The following is an 18,953-nucleotide window of genomic DNA, read 5'->3' as shown; positions in this document are numbered from 1 at the left end:
AGGTGACGGCACAATAGTGTCTATATATATATATATATATATATATATATATATATATATATATATATTGTTTTCGCGCGATTATAGCAGCCTGCTCCCTCAGGCGTTCGCTGCAACAATATGGTTGATATGTTCGATTGCGTTGGAAACCGTTTTTTCCTTCTGTTTGAATGCCGGCCAGATAATTAGTGTCTAGGCTCACACTGTAATAAGCCATTGTGACAGAATAAGAACAATGGGTCTTTGGGCTCTAGCCTGGTAAAGAGGGACACACGGCGGGCCGCCACTAAATGCTGGCAGCGAGACAACTTTAGCATGTGCATTGGGTCGCATCCCACTTTTTCTTAACAGCACGAGCAGGATGCGTTCCAGTGTTGTAAACGCTGCTGATGGCGTGTTTTCGCCTCACTCTCAAACAAGATGTATTTCAGATAATAAAATAGTCAAGGGGAAGCCAACTCACTCGCCCGAGCGTCATCATTAAAAAGTTCTGCCTCAGCAAAGACGACAAGAGGTGGGCTAAAAAAAACAAATTGCGGCCTTAGCATGCTTTTGCAGTGTTTCGCTCCACTTTCGAATGACTTCTGCAATCGCTCAATCATATTCGTGCCATCCTGTCAGTATTAGCGCGCAGGAGGCTGAGGCTGCACGGCACGTAGGGACTTTAATCCGTGATGTCCTGCCACAACTATCAGCCTGCCATTGTCTTGCGCTGTCGTGTCCTTCATGATCGATTAGCCCGGGCTATAAAAGAAGGGTTATCGATCAATGACAGTGGAGAGGTGAGAAAAAAAGGAGGGAGGGAGAGAGAGAGAGAGAGATGACAGCCGCAGACATGTCCGTTCCCTCAGCAAGGGGAAAAAGAGGGATGAGCCCCAGGGAATGAAGCGAGATTGTGTCTTGTGATGTTTATGCTGTTCATCACTGCAAACTGAAGTTTGCAAGCCAGCTAATCTGTTACATTGTGGCCTTGCGGGGAGGGCTGCGGTTATGTGGTGAAAGAGGAGCTGTTTTCACTTGCTTCTTGTGTGTATGTGTATTTTAAATGGCATACTGATTTATTGGTGTGATAGGGAAGCTCTGGGCGGTCTGAGCGGTTTATCACATCCTTGGATTTTCTTCTCTCCCTACAGGTTATCCAAACATTGTAGCAACGTATGGCCGCGGATACACTGGTTTCGCCCCAAGCTACAGCTACCAATTCCCTGGTAAGTTCCATCTTGTTAAGCTCTGTATGGTGCTTCTCTCTCCTGCTGCTGTCTGGTAATGGCCTCCCTGCTGACCGGCAAACTCACAAACATCAATGCGCACCCATCCCTGCCTCTCGCTACACCCCAATGCTGAAAAACTTTACCGTGGCACTTTACACTTAAATACACATTCACATACTCAAACAGTATACATCTTGATGTACAAAGACACACATATTGCCTCATTCGCCCCCCCGCTGAAGCCCCACATCCACATGCTTGTAGCTTTGCAGATAACACTGCCATACGTGATGCTTTTAAAATCCGTGGGAGCTACAAACGAGCCCATGGCCTTCTCATTTTCGCTCCTTTCACAGATAATTCAAACGTTCAACTATACTACACAATACAATTCAGCAAATCGCCAAAATCTTGACTCAGCAGGGTTTTAGGCCATCCTGACAAAGACAGGTCTTTTTTGTCAGGAATAAATGTGATGTTCTATTATTTCATAGCCCACTTCTCAGAACTGGCCTTTGGTAACCTGTTGGTCTGAAACGTGCGTAGTATATCTTATCATGTTCTGCTCAGTGGTTTATCTGGTACTACTGAGTGTACTTAATTTGACACCTTGTAGCTAATACTGCTAATGCCCAGTGAACCTCCTTTAATTGCACCTTATATATTTCTGATACACGTGTTTATTTTTGCATCTCTACTGATTAAAAAATAAATAAAAAATGTCTAAGCAAGTCTGGTTAGCTGGTTTAAGCTGGTCTATTTGGTCTCACAGCCTGTAGATTTGAGTCTGTTTAGAACCCCAGGAAGTATCCATTTGAAAGCCAGAATTTAATTTTATTATATTTATGTATTACTTTTAGGCAGACATGATTTAGTGGCTGGACCCATTAGTTTGTCGCACTGGTTTTCCAAAAACAGCAAACAATTTTAGACTGGTCCAAGCAGATATATTGTCAGTTTCAGCAGGGAAAGCACTAGTCCATGTTGACGTGTCTGCTGTCTGATGCTTTGCATTAATGTAATAATCATGAATAATTATAGAATTAGAGTAACTTCAAATGAATGTTCTTCATAAACACACAACCACGGCTCTTGACGAATTTCAAAAAGACATTTTGTTTACACAGTTGATCCTCAGTTGTATATATGTAGCTGTATATGTAGCCTCTCTCATCTCCGTGCAATCAGAGTATCTTCAAGAGGGGTTGCAACCTTATTTATGTATATAAATTTATCATGTTTGTCAGTCGCTCAAAAGGCCTTACTGGCGATGGAATTCTTCTGTTGACTTGGTTGTTAAGCGTAAAGGTGGCTGTTTGTTGCATTGAGAAACTTTAGCTGTCTTCTCCTTTGATGCCAGCGCACAAATTAACCTCAAACAATCTGTACAGGCATCCCAAACTAACCGCCGAGTGCAGACAGAATATTCCAGTGGCGACTAAGATAAATAAATGGGGGTGAGGGGGTGATGGGCTAGAGTAATGGATAATGAGGAAGTGTAAATTGGCAGGCGCTTGAGGAAGAGCTTCTGTGACTAAGCCTGGTTAGGGGGATTAAAACATCATTGTGGGCTCACTCTTTTCGGCAAGAAGTCCTAGTGCCATGTTAGCAACAGTTCTGAGTCTAGCAAACGTAACTAAGTCACCCTTACAAATATATGTGTAGGCCTATATCTAAACGCTAAACTCCCACCTGACGCTAAAAATAACTGAACGAATAAACACATGCCGGTCCGCCCATGCCAAAAGCCTCATAACACTAGCTGAAAAGCAATCGAGTGTATCAAATGCATATTTTTAGTGATATTGACCCTGGATATAGAGCTGAAGGTCTTGCTGGCATATGACTCACTGGAAAATAGGCTGCAAACCGCTTGACTTAAACTGCAGTTCTAGTGCAAAAAGGTGCTTTTTTTCCTCCGCTCATTTAATCCCCCAGCTTTTCTTGTAAAATGATCTGCCCAGTGCCAATCCAAAAGGGTCCCTTCACTCTTCCATTTCAGATGTTGTCAATGACCTTGGTGTTGAACATATAGGGTGAAAAAGCTTTTTTTTTCCAGACCGCTTGTAGCACCTGGGATTTGCTATAAGCTTGGTTGCAGTGAAGGTTAGAAATTGACTGTTGAAAAGAGAAAAGGTAATTTTTTTCAAGGCACTTCTTGTAATCCGTGCAGGTGACTGGATTTGTAACAGGTCACAGGGGATGGCGCACATTTTCTCAGTCTGTGCATGTATGCAAGTTACCGTGTTGCTGTGTTGTTTTTTAATGAAAACAAGAACCATAAATTGCTTATCAATGGCACTCAGGTAAAAATAAAGCCCTGTAATGCTACCGTGTGTGTGTGTGTGTGATCGATATACAGCGTATGTACCTTTCTAGTCCTCCTCCGGGAACAATTTTGATCACGGATGGATTTAGTGTTTTCTTTGCCCCAAAGACATACAGGCATAAACAACCAATGGTGCTATGGCAGAGCTCCTGAGCAAGTGTTGCTGCTATTGTCATTTTCATACTAACATCCTCTGGTAGATAAGATAAGAAACAGCTGACAGCATCAGGCCACCTTCACTGTTATCTCCCCATTCACCAGGACACACGCACACACATTGTTCTTCTCATTTTATGAGACTGAAAAGGGTGTTTCAGAGGCTATAAATCCACGAGAAGCACATCCAAAGCTCAGTGTCTATCCTGCAAGCCCGTGGATCCATCGGACTTTCCAAGCTGTCTTTCAAGCTGTGAGAGAAGATCTTCTCATTTTGCCGTAAATCTGTAGATTAAAGTTGCATTGATCCAGAGGAGTGCAAGCAGAGGTGGTCTTATCAAAGATAATTGTTGAGTACGATTTTGTTGACGTTTTGTGTTTTGTTTATTTCTGTTTGATCTCGCCCCGCGCTAGCCGTCAAACGCTTTTGGTTTTCCGAGCGGTGAATCATCCCTCCTCATCTCTGTTCCGCCGCGATTTCTGGCGTTTGACGCGGCTGGAACTGATGAGAACTGAAGGATGTTCCAACATCAAGGTCGCCGCCCCTCTCAGCCCAGTCGGAACAAACAACGTGTTAAAATACCATCCTTTAGCTCTCATTCCTCCATTTATCCCTCTGTTCTCAGGAGGAAGAAGAGAGAGGGCTGGAATTGATGCTTCACTTTTGATTAAGGCCCAATCAGTTATGCAAACACAGAGGCTGTCAGGGACGGGGCCCTTCTCTATTCTCCGCCGGCCCCGTCATACAGATAACACGACCAGGCTTGCAGGATATTGGAGTGCAAACAAATAAATAAAGATGCTGCTCTGGCTGACCACAGACACTCTTTGTGTGGAGGCGAGGGAGACGGAGAACTTGCGAGCGGCACTTGATGAGGGGAAAGTATTATATGAGCCCTGCCCCGCTGAGCTTGGCAGCACCAACAGACTTTAGGAGAGTGGCACAATTTCTTCTCTCTGACCCATTGTAAGGAGAGGATCATAAAAGGAGGAGAGAAAGAGAAAGAGAGAAAGTGGATGAATAGGCAACATTGAAGTCTCCTGCAGCTGTGCTACCCCATTCAGCTCTTCACCCAAATTAGCTCTAATTGAAAAGGCTGCTTATTAACTCAGTAGGCACGAGGCAAACACATTCACCATGTTACATGCTCAAAACGGGGACCGCTGAGCCGGACACACACTCGCCACACACACATGGCTCTTATAAACGCATCCCGCCGCTTCATTTAGGGGTAATTCTTGACTGACGTGGGCTGCGGCGGGCAGATGTTGTGTGTGTTTACGGAGTAAACTGCGTGCATGGTGGCAGAGGTCATTTTGGAGGTGGCCTCATAGCGATAGATTAGACAGCCTGTCTCATGCGCCCTGCCTGCTGTAATCACACTGATGACTCATCCGCTGTTCCCCACAGTCAGGCTGAATCCCTGTCATATCCCACTCTGCACTGCAGAGGCGGTTTAACCAGTACGGGTTTAATTATCAGCTTGTATCAGATCCACAACTCAGACATGGAACTCTGAATGGAGCGCCTTCTTTTGCCTTTAGGAAAGCTCTGCAAAATGTCACATGACACTGCACAATCACACTCAATCACAGTCAATCAAAGCGCATTTTACATTTAACGTACAGTTAAGTGGAGAGGCAATTTGAACCGGTGAGATGATTTCAGTACTGTCCTATAGCTCATTGTTTGACATGGTTCGTTAAGACAGAACTTAAGATCAACCTTCCTTGATTGATTTACCCACAATATTATTTTAATTACTACTGCAAAACACAGTGCCCTAACCAGATACAACGCAACAGCTGCTTATTGTCCTGACCTACTACGTCAAGCAACAAGCTACAGAACATTTAGTAGGTTTCTTTGTTTCTTTCATTTTAATGTATATTATAGCGTTTTTATTTAATGTTGTTGATTTTATTTTTTAAATATTTTCTTTATTTTGTCACATTTACTTGTTTTTATTTTACTTTTATTTTGTTGTTTGTTTTACTTTAATATTTTTTTATTTTGTATATTATTTTATTTATTATTTTGTTGTTTTAGTTTTATCTATTTATTTTATGCTGTTATGTTTTTATTGTATTTATTTGTTTATTGTTACATTATTATTATAGTGTTTTTTATTTAGTATTTATAAAGCACAATTTAATAGAACCATAGCTGCCCAATGTGCTGTACAGAGATAATAAAATGAATACCACAATGCAAAATTTCTATTTTATCATATTATTGTATTTTTTATTATTATTGTTACATTATATTATGATTATATATATATATATAATTATTTATTTTTATTTTGTTACATTATATTGTGTGTTTTTTATGTATTATATTTTATTTTATTTTTATTTTTTTTGTGTAGAATTTTCGCATTGAGTTTGCACAAATTATTTGCAATATACTTGCCGCATCTTACCTGGTTTAGGTTCAAACTTTGCTTTCTCAAACATTTTTAAAAACGTTATATCTTTAAAAAAAAATTAAGATTAAAGTTTGATAGTATCCCACTGACTTAAGTCAGTATTTAAAATAAAATAATTGTCAGCGATGATGCTTTTCCTGGCCTGCCAGCTTCAGCTAATAGCCACTTTCTGACAGCTGGGGCCACTTCTCACTGTCTCCCATTCCTCTGGCCAGATAATTTTTGCAGAACTTTAGCACTGCACCTATGCTGCCTTACAAGCACTATATCCCTAAAGAAATGTGAATTATTTGCAGCACAGCCTAGAAAATGTATGGATAGATGCATTACAATACAATTAGATTAGCATTAGCCCCCTGCCATTTCTGTCTGTCGTACTAACCACAGATCTGCCCCCTCTCACATGGTCATCAATGAGAAGTCCAGTGCCCTCAGATAAGCTTCTTAAAGAATCTGGCCTGATGAGTGGGTGACTTTGCCTTCCCCCCTGGAATAATCCCTATGCCCCTCTTCCAGAGATATAGTATTTGTCTGGCCAGTAATTGCCCTCATCAAGGAGGCGGCCAGTGGAGGAGACCTGTCCCTGTGCCTCAGTCTCATTATATGTGCTCATGCTGATGGCAGTGATTGGACCTGAATCCAGGGGGCCAGGAAGCCGCGGGGGAGGTGGACTGGTTTGCTCTAGCCGTATGAGGTCTCACTGATGTCTAGGCAGGTTCTGACATTAGCAGGCCGACCAGATCCGGATCTTTCAAATCCCTGATGCCGTGATCTTCAGCAGAGTGACAAAGTTCACAGCTCTTGCATTGTTCACCCTTTTGATCTTCCTTTCTCGATTGGAGTTGAACTTTAGATCCTGAATTAAGATCCTGTTTGCCGAGCACATGGCATTACACATTTCTGTATTTAACTAATGAGCTGGTTACATCACTGGACGTATATCAATATGACATTCAGAAGCGGTGACTTAGCCCTTTGCATTCCCTGTTGTATTCTTAGGCACTGACTTGCATTTTCTTAGCTAAAGCTTTATCAGTAATATGTATGCAGCGGTGTCAGGCTGTTCTTTTACTTTATTTGTTCTGTGCACCAGAACTGATATGTATTTTTCTTTGCTGCTCATTACCGCTTTGAAAAAATGTCTCTCTTTTTGAGTGGTTGTAGGTTTTATTGCCTCGTGTAAAGTGGCGTCTTCTCTGAACTGCCTCCCCTTGCACATCTTCTTCCCCTGGGTACAGTTACATACGTCTTCCTCCAACCCCTCCATCCACCATTTTCCCACTCAGAGTTTAAGCATATGTAAACCAGGTGAAATGACTGTTGTATGCAAATGTATAATAACTAGCCTAGCTTGTAAGGTTTAAATACACTTAGCTTTTGCTATACATCCTTTGCTAATGTCACATCTTTTGTAATGTATAGTACTCAGCCATGTGGCTGTTTTGTGATGATATTCAGAAAGCCCTCCTGGCCTATTTTATACAGGCCTGAGATGATGGATGTACTAGAGAAATCTGGTCATGCCTTCTGCCTTCAGAAATTGCTCTATAAGATGCACTATTAGTCAGACACAGCTTCACAGCTTGTATGTGATGCTCCCTGTGGCCGTTCATATATTCCGGTGTTTTTTCCCCTTAATGTGCTTCTCAGATCAATGAAAACATTGCTTGTTTATTTAACCTCTGATCATGAGTGGACCATAGTACATTCTCACACTTTTCAGAGTGGATATAAAGGTAATCATAAATCTTGTAAACTTACTTTCCTCTATATTATGTAGTGTTTTATTGAATTGTGTTGTATTGTTTTGTATTATATTTTATTATACTCACTGTGGATTTAGGTGTTCTATGTGGTTGCTAGGTGGTTGCTAGGGTCTTCTGTGTGTTTTTGTGCTTTCTATTTGGATGGCTCGATTATGACAAAAAATACAATCATGGTTATTTAGGTCAATATTATAATCATGAATATTTTACACGATTATGTGTGGGCGATATAACCAAAAGTAATTTAGTTAAAAAGCTCATTACAAACAATAGGACAAAGATACAAATGAAATAAACAGTGATTTATGTTTTTCATGCAAGTCTAAATCAGTATTCAGTTAATAGCTTAGGCCTTCTACAGAAATTGAATAATCAAGTGTAAAATATAACAGCATATAGTCTTTACTGTATGAATTAAACTTGCTTTGATTCTTATTAAAGCTACATAGCCTAAGTCATTCGGTCAAGAACAGTGAGTGATTCTCGTTTTCTTTTATTGTTTGATTAACATTAGTGACAAAGACATTATATATATAGAAAGACGATGCACTCATATTACTATTAATGGGAGGAAGTGCAATATGGCATAATAAGTCCCGCCTTTTGAATATAAGAGCCAATCCCTGATTGGAAAAGTCATTACATCACTGCAGCTCTAGTTGCTATAGAAACAGTCAATGCTCTGAGACACGCGCTTAGGACTGTGCATAGGCGTTGGCTGCTCGAGCCTGAAATAAAAACGCTATTTTGACATAAGAAACCACATTTATGAGACAGTTGTTGTCAGATTTCATTGTTTTCAAATATGAAATTTATTTGTAAGCTTGGTGAAGAGCTTTGGAGAACTTGATGTTTTCCCATTCAAAGAGATCGGAGCTGCTCTTGCATGGCTGAAATATTTGCCCGTTTCAAAGATGGCCGCCAAGTGAAATGACTTGTCTTAAAGGGACTTTGCACAGACATCAGCAGGTTTATTAGGTTGCTGTCACTTCAAGACCTAATGCATGGGTTCAATATACTGATACACATTCAATAAGCGACTGTTTACGTGAATATTCTCCAAACACGGTATTTTGACTTTTTTTTTGTAAATTTGTCCGTGCAGGCATGCACCCAAAGCTCAAAGTATACTTTGGTTCTCCGTGTTCCGTTCCTCTCGGATCTCGCACACAGTCCAGCAATAGAATACACTGTATGAAAGTCAGTATTACATGATTCGACTGATTTGTACATTAAGTTTGGCCTTTTATGAAGGAGCAAAAGCGCACCACTGTAAAGGAACTGAATGCTGGCCTATAATCATTTTTATATTGAGTATTGTTTTTCCGTTATCGTTGGAAGCCAAAATCGGAATCAAAACTAAAATTTGATTAATCGCACAGCCCTACTTTCTACGGTGTTCTAGGTGGTTACTAAGAATTGCAGGATTTTTATGTGGTTTGCAGAGATTGCTGAAATATTTTAGGTGTTTTAAAGAGTTGTCAGATGGTGTTTTGGGTGGTTGCTAGGGCGTTTTAGATAGTTGCCAGGGTGTTCTGAGTATACAGTTTTTTTTATAGGGATGTCCCGACTCCCGCTCAAGTTATTTGTGTCCCTGATTTGATCCGAGTCATTGAATATTGAGTATCTGTCAATACCGCGAGTCTCGATCCAATACTTGTATTTTACTAGTGCTTGGTTCACACTTCAAGAACATTAAAGTTATTAAAATCAATCCAATGTATACAGGGATATGCAGAGAGTGCTCAGGGGCTCAAATGAAAAAAGGGACATCTATCACTACAAAGTAATTCCAAACTATTACTACAGTAATTATACTGTACATATAGTATATAATTCTAATAAGATACTCTCTATATATTGGTAGAATTAAACATTTGTTACAATGGTAGACATTGTAAACCGACTGTGTGGTCACAATTATGAATATGGGACTACTGGTATAAACTTATTTTATATTATATGTACAATAAGCAGAATAATTGCAACAAAAAGAAAAAAATGGATTTCATTTTAGAAAGCATGAAGCTTTGCAGTGCCAGAATGCCAATCTGTCAGTCAAGTCCAAAACAAGACGAACTCATAGCAATATGTTATGATCTCTCAGATGGTCTGAAAAAAATAAAAATAAACAGTAAATAAATTACTTTTCAGTGTTTCGTTACAAAAGTGCATATCTGATTTGTTAAACACGGAAGCTTAAACGTGCTTGTCTGACGCGCTAGAACAGGCCTCATTGGTTCCCCTATAGTTTTTTAGGCTGCTCTGGGTGTTTGCTGTGCGGTTGCTAGAATATTCTGGGTGAATATTCTGCCTAGTATTATATTTTTGTCCCTTGATGTAGATCTGCCCCTCTTTCATTATTAGTCAATGGTATATATATTTTTACCTTATTTTTACATAAAGCGTAAACATAGTACGCGATTTAAGGTATCATTCATGTCGATAACATAAATGGTGTTCAAATCATCATTTGTTTATGGTCCTGGATGACACGAGTGTAATTGTTCTGTAACCATAATTGAATGTGGTAAACGCTCACCTCATCTAAATAATCACTGCTGAATTCACACCTTTCCGCCACAAGCAACTGAACCCCTACAGTCAGCGTTGACCCACGATTCTCACACCTGTAATTCCCGAAGCCACACACTCCGGAGCGGCGACATATCTCGTGTCTCCTTCGCCGTCAGCACACTCATTAGTGGTAAATGTGAGCAGGAGGGCGTAATACGGAGGAGTTCTCTGCTGGCGAACGCCACTCAGGCTTGTGCATTTGGAAGCCTCATTGCCCAAGCTCCCGGCAGTCTTTGAAAGCTCTGCAGAAAGGCCCTTTTTGAAAGTAATTCAAGTCAAGGGCTTCAACTAGAGAAGTATGACTCACCTCTCGTTTGAAAAGATGGTTGGTGAGATTGCTCTTTTCTTTTATCCTCCTTTTTAGCACTCGCATTTTTTTGCGCAATTCATTTCTTTCTTGAATGTCTTTTATAATGCCTACGTCAACTAATAGTGCTTTTTGAATGTGGTTCAAAAGCAAGGGCACTGTTCCTATTCTTTGATTCAGTTTCATTAGTGGTTTAAATGATGTTCTGATGCATTCAATAACAAATTCATCAGATGTATTGCCATTTCTGTTTTAATGTTAGTAGTCCCGCTAATCTCATTTAATGGCCATTATGACTTGAAATCATGATCGACCATGTCTAATTATTTAATGTCTATGACTCACAAATTCAGCAAAGAAAACAAACGGTGCGTGGTCCAAACTGGAATGTCTCCAGAGGACTGCTGGCAAGAACAAACAGGCATTAGCGATCGTAAAATAAAAATTGTAGATTCATAAAATGTATGAGAGAAGACTTCAGGAGGCAGAGAAAAAGAAGTGAGGGGGCAGCAGGAGGAAATAGCGTGAGAGAGAGAGAGAGAGAGAGAGAGAGAGGGGACGAGTGAGGACGGCATCTCCTTCAGGGCTCCAGGGTGGAACAGATGTGTCCTTGTCCCTACTCCAGGCCAATCCGGCCCAGCCGAGCACGGCCACTGACAGAGCAAACAGGCTGGAAAAATGGGTAAAAGTGGAAAGCTAAATATTGGCGTTATGTCCTCAGTAATAGAGAGGCCATGAAATTGATTTGATTCTGCCAAGTTGTTCCTAGGGGATAACACTCACCCCTCCACCCCACGTCCCCCTCTCTCGCCCTGCCGACCCTCTTCAGGAACAAAGCACTGACGAGATGTGTGAATTAACTTTCTTAATTTGCGCTTTCTGAGTAGATAATTTGTTTCCAGAACTTTCTAGATCTCTAGCACACAGGCATCCACATATAATATTGACATCAAACAAATGATTATGGGGTGGAGAGGTACCCGCTCAGAAAAAAAAAAAAAATAGAGAGTTCAGCAGCTCCGCAATTAACGCCGGTATTGACGGGACACAGCAGGGTGCATGTTTACCATTGTCTGAGAGATGTTTTACTCATGTCAAGAGCCGGTTCTTTTCTGAAGAGACTGATAAGTGGGACTAAAACTAATATTTACAGTACGTGAAATGCAGCCTCTCAGATGATGATGCAGAATACTCTCAGTGTGATGTTGCGGAATTAACTTCATGCTTAAGGGTAGTTCACCTAAAAAATGAATCACTTCTCTCATCATTTACTCATGTCATTCTAAACCAGTATGACTTGCTTTCTTGTGTGGAACATAAAAAGAAGGTGTTTTCAAAGTCAGCGGGGTTCAAACGATATGAGGGTGAGAAAATTAGTTTAGGGCAAACTATCCACTTAAGTAATTCACTTTTAGTAACTCAATCATTATTACCTGAAATGTATTGATCAGAAATAATTAGATTAAAATGTATTGTTAGAGTATTGTGTTAGTTTAGCGACATGTTAACATGTTTGTTTCCTGAATGAGTTGCTGCCTTTGTAGAGATGTAATTTTAAATATTTAATTTATTGAGTCCCTCCTGTATATAAAACGTTATATATAAAGTAATGCATTTATTTTTTGTTCTGTTTTGAAGCAGTGTTGTTGACTGTGGACAACATAAGTAAATTAATGTGCATCAATTCTACCATGTTACCCCCAACGCTGTGTATAAGTGATATGTTTTCACACATAAACATCTGTCTTAATCTGTTTGCTTTTTTAAGGTCTGGTTGTCTCATACATGCAGCATATTCAGGGTTTCCGCATTTTCTTTCAGAAATGCTGTGAAAACACATTGTCAAAGTCGACGGTGATGCTCTTAACTGGAAGCAACTGTTTCATTTGAATAAGAATCATCAATTGACAGGTGCTAGAAATGTAACTGTTGGCTGAAATATTTAACACTAGCTACTATATAGGCTTTACTTTAATTTATCTGGATGTTAAGCACTCGGCCCCATTGTTCAGTTTTACAGCTAATCTTGTCCTAAAGACTCTATTTGATTAGGCATTAGCAGCACATGAAAGGTTATTAAGGCCACTAATATGAGGGTTTGGAGGGCGTCTGTGCTGAAGAATAGGAGGGAACCCGTAAGAGACAGGGCTAATTACCATCCATCCTTCTATGTGAACCCAACCATCTGCCAGTGTCACCCACTTATTGTCTATTGGCTTTCAATCATGAACGGACCGCCGCAGCCAAAGATGTGTGTTTTAATTAGAGAGCTGCTCTATAATTATATTTATATTATAATAATGACTTTGACGAAGCGTTTGAGTGGATGTCCTTCATTGTTCACTAAAATGATAATATTTAATTATGATGTTTGAACACTGCAGATTTGAGCAAGCTGAGTGGTTCTCTGTCTCTTTGACACGCACACGTGGGCATACACTCATGCTCTCACGTTCTAGCTCTCTTTTCCAAGCACACACAAATACAGAAGACAAGACATGTTACCGCTATGTACAATAGTGCCACGGTGCTCATTTGCTCATTTCAAAGACCTAGTGAGCTGCTTGCTTAAGGCAATATGAGCCTTAAAGGAATAGTTTACCAAAAAATTGTCATCATTCCAAAGCTGTATGATATCATACGATATCATTTTCAGTTTTGGGTGAACTACCTCTTTAAAATGTTGCCTCCTTTTCTCAAATTCTAAGGAATAACTTATTTCAATATTGATAAAAAATAGTGTTGGGTAATTAAAACAAGTTATTTGACCTGGTATTCGTGACCTTAGCTTAGCAACATGCTAACATCAGACTCTATTGTAGCCCTTTCACACAGAGCATTGATCCAAAAAAATTGCCATAGATTTGCTAAAGTGCCTTCTGTGTGAACGCAAACAAATCCCAGGATTGATCCCCGTTCCAAAACAGTCACTTATGAGTTTCCATGATGATTAGAATGCTGCCTCAGAAGGCAGCTTGCTATTTAGGCAAAGAGGCAGCTCTCTAGGCTTTGGAACAGAGCTATTGTTGTCAGTGGAAGGTAGTAATGCATACAACCATCAAGCCAATGTCTTGTAGACATGAAACTTGGACTTTGCAGTGCATTCACCTAGTCGGTTTACTTTCACACATGCATCACGTCCTCTCCCTTGCTGCCATGCGATACAGTACCTGTTACTTTCCCCTGTGTAACACACTTAAAGTGAATTAAAGGGCACTTGGAAGCGAGCAATTAATCCCTGATGCCTAATCTCGTAACAACACCATAAAGAGCCACTAAACCGGGAAGGATATGAAGACTCTTTCATCCAGCCCTGCTCACAAATCACGGTGCCCGTGCAGCACCAGGGGCCCGGTGTGGCTGTAGCATCAGTTCACACTGCCTGGAGACCAAATTATCCTCCTGATTGATTGAGTTTCAAGGCATAAACCGGAGGACGATTCGCCTGCTCGGCTTTACGACTCTCCGTCTCTGTCTCGCTCCCTCGTTCTCCCGCCCAAACATGAGCGGCAGCGCAGAGATAAGTGACTTAAGTGGACTACAAAGTGTTGGGAGCGTGGAGCCATTTCCATATCGCCTTTGTGCTGCAGATGCCGGTCATGGTTGGAGTTAACCCTATAGTGTTGCGCTGGATCATCTTTTTGGCTCTTGCCGGATTTCATTCCTCTCTGCCTTTATGGAAGTCGAGCTGTGGTTTCTGACTCGCCCCTGGTCTCGTGTCTCTGTTCAGCTCTTTAAAGACTGTGAATTTGTGATTTGTACAAGGTGTTATGGAAGATAAAGCTGCATGAGTAGAAAATTCTCATTTGCTTGATGAATGAATGTCTAGTGTGTGTTGTGATGGTAAAGACAAAAAAATGACTAAATGTTATGAAATTAGGCCAATGTAAACTATATGGCAATGTAAAAGAAAATAATTAAAATGTTGGCTCACTTTTTTTTTTTTTTTGCCTAAAAATACTTTTCATTTTCATCAGTCACATATTTCTATTAAAATTAAAGTATTTTTGTATGATTTTTTTTTCTTTACACTTTACCTTAAGCATGTTTTTATTTCAATTATTTCTAAGACCATTTAATATATTTTGATAAAAGTGTTACTGACTAGACATTTCATATGCCTCTGATGTCAAAACATATCAACAGGATGTTAATATAATCTGACTTATTTAGCTTACAGTCCCACATTGAATTCATTCCAACAAATAAAAGGATTCATTTTCACTATTGTGGTTTTTTCAGTCTAAAGTGAGTTGTTTTCTTCAGGCTAATGTTAGGTTCTTGAATAACGGTGTACTGCAGTGTTATATTTCCTCCATTAAAGCATTCTAGTCCTTTTAAATTTGTATTAAAATCGAAATCTAATTAGTTTATCACAGTAACTTGACCGCACAAGCTCAGTAGCATATCCTAAAGTCTGATGCTCGGCCGTGGCCCTCCTGCTGTGTGCTCCAAACAGATAAGCAAAGGAGCAGCGTGGTCACCCATGCAGAAATACTCAGAGTGCATTAGGGCCACTGCAGTCTCCTCCGCATTTGGAAGACGGCCACTGTAAACGGTGTATTACAGCAGCCTGCAGAACCTGCACAGACACTGCAGCAACTTTATGAGTCAGTAATGTTGTGAGGTAGCTTGATCCTGCTTTTTTTTCTAATTTATCCTCTCCTCTCATTTTCCCTCTCCTTTTTTTGCCCTCTCCTCCCTTCACTACTCCCCATTTTCCTCCCTGTTTCTTCTCTTCCCTCTTCTGCTGTCCTCTTGTTCCTTACCTACTCCTGTTTACCACTCTATCTTCTCCTTACACTTTGTTCACCCTGTTTTTACTTTCCTTTCCTTCTCTCCTTTCATTCCTTCACTAATGCCCATTTTCCACCCTGTTCCCTATTTTTCTCCTTTCTTCTCCTCTTATTCTATTACTATTCCTCATTTTTAATCCCCTCTCCTCTTATTCCTTTACGTTTCCCTTTTTCCACCCTGTTTCCTCTCCACTCTTCTCTTATTCTTTCACTATTCCTCATTTTCCACCCTTTTTACTCTCTATTCCTCTCATTCCCTCACGACTCCCTTTTCCCACCCTGTTCCTCGCCTATAATTTCATTATTACTCCTCATTTCCTGTCCTCTTTCCTTCTTTTTGTACTCTCATTCCCTCTGCCTTCTCCTCCACTATCCACTCTCCTCTTATTCTTTCACTATTACTCATTTTACACCATTTTCCATCTTTGTTCACTCTCTATTCCTCTCATTCCTTCTCTACTCCCCTTTTCCACCCTGTTCCTCGCCTTTAATTTCATCAATCCTCCTCATTTTCTGTCCTGTTTCCTTCTTTTTGTACTCTCAATCCCTCTGCCTTCTCCTCCACTATCCCCTATCCTCTTTCCTCAACCCCATCCTATCCCCACCCCCACCCCTCGCACAGGCTTCCCGGCAACAGCGTACGGTCCCGTAGCGGCGGCGGCAGCAGTGGCGGCAGCGCGTGGCTCAGGTAGGGGGGCCCGTGGAAGAGGCGGCTACGCAGCATACCCTCAGAGCACAGGGCCAGGTAAACGCTCTGGCCGTAGATCTGTGTGACTGCTGCTCTCTTCATGCTGCTCTTAACTCTAGCCGCCTCTGTCCTCTCTCTCACACACATATACACTCACAAATACACACAGTCTTTAGTTAGAAGGAAAGGACAGGACTCAAGGCTCCTGCTTTCTTCCCCTCCTTTCCTGTTGTAGATGTGATTTATGGCACTGGCAGAAGTTGGCCCACTACCCATTGGTCCGAGACCATTTATTCCCCCCGTTTTCTTAATTTAGTTAATGTCAGGATTATGGTCGGTGAAACTGGTAACAGATCAGGGCACAGGGGCCGGCTTCTGCTCTCGCTGCCATTTGTACTTTATCGTAGCTGCTGTATTTGTTTCGCTAACCCCCCTTCCACCCCCCACCCCCCCACACACACACAAAACACCATTACAAACAGACTTACACGTGGGAGCCTTTTCATTTCTCATGGTTTGTCGGGTTTTCACATTTAATCATTGGTGCTCTTGGTCGTTAATGCCTTCTTCCGTCATTCGGACAAATTTTGTTCGCCTTTGACTAGAAAACACAGTGTGTGCACATTAAACAGTTCCCAGTCGCTTCTTCGTTCCTCTGTGACTATCGATCCGGAGGCCGGATAGCTTAATCTATCAATCTGACTTTGTCTGTAAGATGCAAGGATACTTAAATAAATAAACAGCAGGGAGGAACAGCCCTCGGCCTTCTCACTGACGTTTGGCCTTTAGCACAATGGGAAATGATGGCCTTGGCTAATTGGCCATCATAAAGTGATTCCATAGCAGATGGCAAGTTTATTTACACACATTCGGCACTGTAAAAAATCAGAAATTCAGAAAACTCAGACTTTAGGGCAACCAGCTTGACTTTGAGTATACTCAACTTATTTTTTTGTATCAACTTAGAGTTGGTCAAACATAATGTAAGAAGTCAAAACTCAAAAATAGTAATGTTTTTTACTTGTGGATCCAAATTCAATAAGCTAGCATTTTTCCCCTCAGTTTATAAACTGTACTTACGAAATTTTAAATTGTTCCCTCAGTTTAACAAATTACGCAGACGGATTAATAAACCTTAAAAAAAAAAAAAAAAAAATTCATAACATTTGTAAACATCGTTTTTTTTCAATCCATACCCAGAAATTCTAAATCCGTGCCCATGCTTTCGCAATCCGTTCCTATAGTTTTGCAAAGATTTGTTTTCCGTCCCTCATTTTAGGAATCTGTAGTCTACCGACACAAGAACAGAACAACCTCCCGATTCGTTAACTCTTCTGTTAATGAATCTTAATATATCGTGTTATTGTGTATTATTAAAGTGAATACAGCTGTCTGAACTGCATGCTTAAATTCTTGGCTATTGTGGGGACGGGGTGGTCTACTTGCAACTACACATTGCAAAGTTTCTGGATTGACAACCATATTTAAATACGCGATTGAATCCGATAGACAACCGTAGCAATGGACGGAACAAAACAATCTGATTCTCTGTCAAGTGATCTGTGCATTAAGTCCTGAAGTGTAAATGCAAAATAATAGACCTAGCACTTTTTCTGTAATGTGTTACTTTGTTGTTCACTTTTGAAATCATTCATCTTTTTACATTTAAATGTACAGATTTTAATATATAAAACAGTTCTAAGTACTTTGTTTTATAACCTGTCCTGACTGTGATTATTTTTATTTCATGAATAAATATGATAAGTTATTATTATAAACTGTTTCTTTGCATGTATTTTGGACTTATTGTCAGTACTGGGCTCGTAGTTCACATGGGTAGGGTACTTGCTGTGTGTGTGAATGACCGTGTTCGTCCACCACTACCAGAGACCATTTTTGACCCAGGAAAAATCATGAAGAATAATAATTATTATTATTATTATTATTTTGCTACATTACTATGTAAACCTACAGCAAAAGCAGTCAATTTAATCGATAGGTGAGCCATAGTTGAAGCAGATTTCTAAAATGAGGGATGGGCCACAAATCCGTGAGTACAGTTTGCAAAACTGTAGGAAAGGATTGTGAAAGCGTGGGCATGGATTAGGAATTTGTTGGTACAGATTGAACAACCGAAAGTACAGTTTACAAATCTGATTGCACAAGTTTATTAATCCTTGGCCACAATTTGATAAACCGAGGGAACAATTTAAGAATCTGTGAGTACGGTTTATAAACTGAATTGCAAAACTGTGACCATGGATTTGATTATATATATAATTAAGTTCTGAAGTGTACTGTGTATATATAATTAAGTTGCTTATACTAAATGCAGTAAAAATTGACTTTACATTTTTTGTGCATTTTCTGCATTTGATAATTAATTCAACCTTTAAAATCGAGTTTATCTGACAAAATAATAAATAAATAAATATTCTGACAAATATTTTACAGTGCACTGACAGTGTGTACACACCTTTTTGCTGATGCGCATGCGTTTACTGCATATTTTGACTCGTGCACATACTCGAGTTTGCTCCATTGACACCTGCTCTCCGGCAGACAGCTATCCACCCCGGTGTAATTGGCAGACAGGCGTAAAAGTGGCTCAGCGCACGGTTTGAAGGAGCGCAGTCGACAGAGTGTGAGCCAATCAGTCATGCCTCTCCACCCAATCAGACGAGTTTGATT

The 18,953-nt window shown here is 40.3% G+C and overlaps 1 protein-coding gene across 26 annotated transcripts in view; it reads left to right on the top strand.

Moving 5' to 3' along the window:
• The window catches only part of msi2b (musashi RNA-binding protein 2b), a 257,350-nt gene that overhangs the window by 212,254 nt on the left and 26,143 nt on the right, over positions 1-18,953 (top strand). For 10 of the 26 annotated variants that reach the window (XR_014608037.1, XR_014608040.1, XR_014608041.1 and 7 more), the window contains exons 10-11: positions 1,134-1,208; positions 16,197-16,319. Coding sequence is in view for 19 of the 26 variants with exons in the window: in XM_084127167.1 (XP_083983293.1) it covers positions 1,134-1,208; positions 16,197-16,319 (198 nt within the window). In the remaining 7 variants the exon portion in view is untranslated. The remainder of the gene's footprint in view (positions 1-1,133; positions 1,209-16,196; positions 16,320-18,953) is intronic. The other 16 variants (XR_014608036.1, XR_014608038.1, XM_084127171.1 and 13 more) reach the window with 2 other exon arrangements.

This window comes from Abramis brama (genome assembly GCF_963993115.1).
Source record: "Abramis brama genome assembly, chromosome: 10".
Lineage (NCBI taxonomy): Eukaryota > Metazoa > Chordata > Actinopteri > Cypriniformes > Leuciscidae > Abramis > Abramis brama.
Note: the sequence above shows the minus strand (reverse complement) of the source record. Positions and strands in the feature narration are given on the sequence as shown.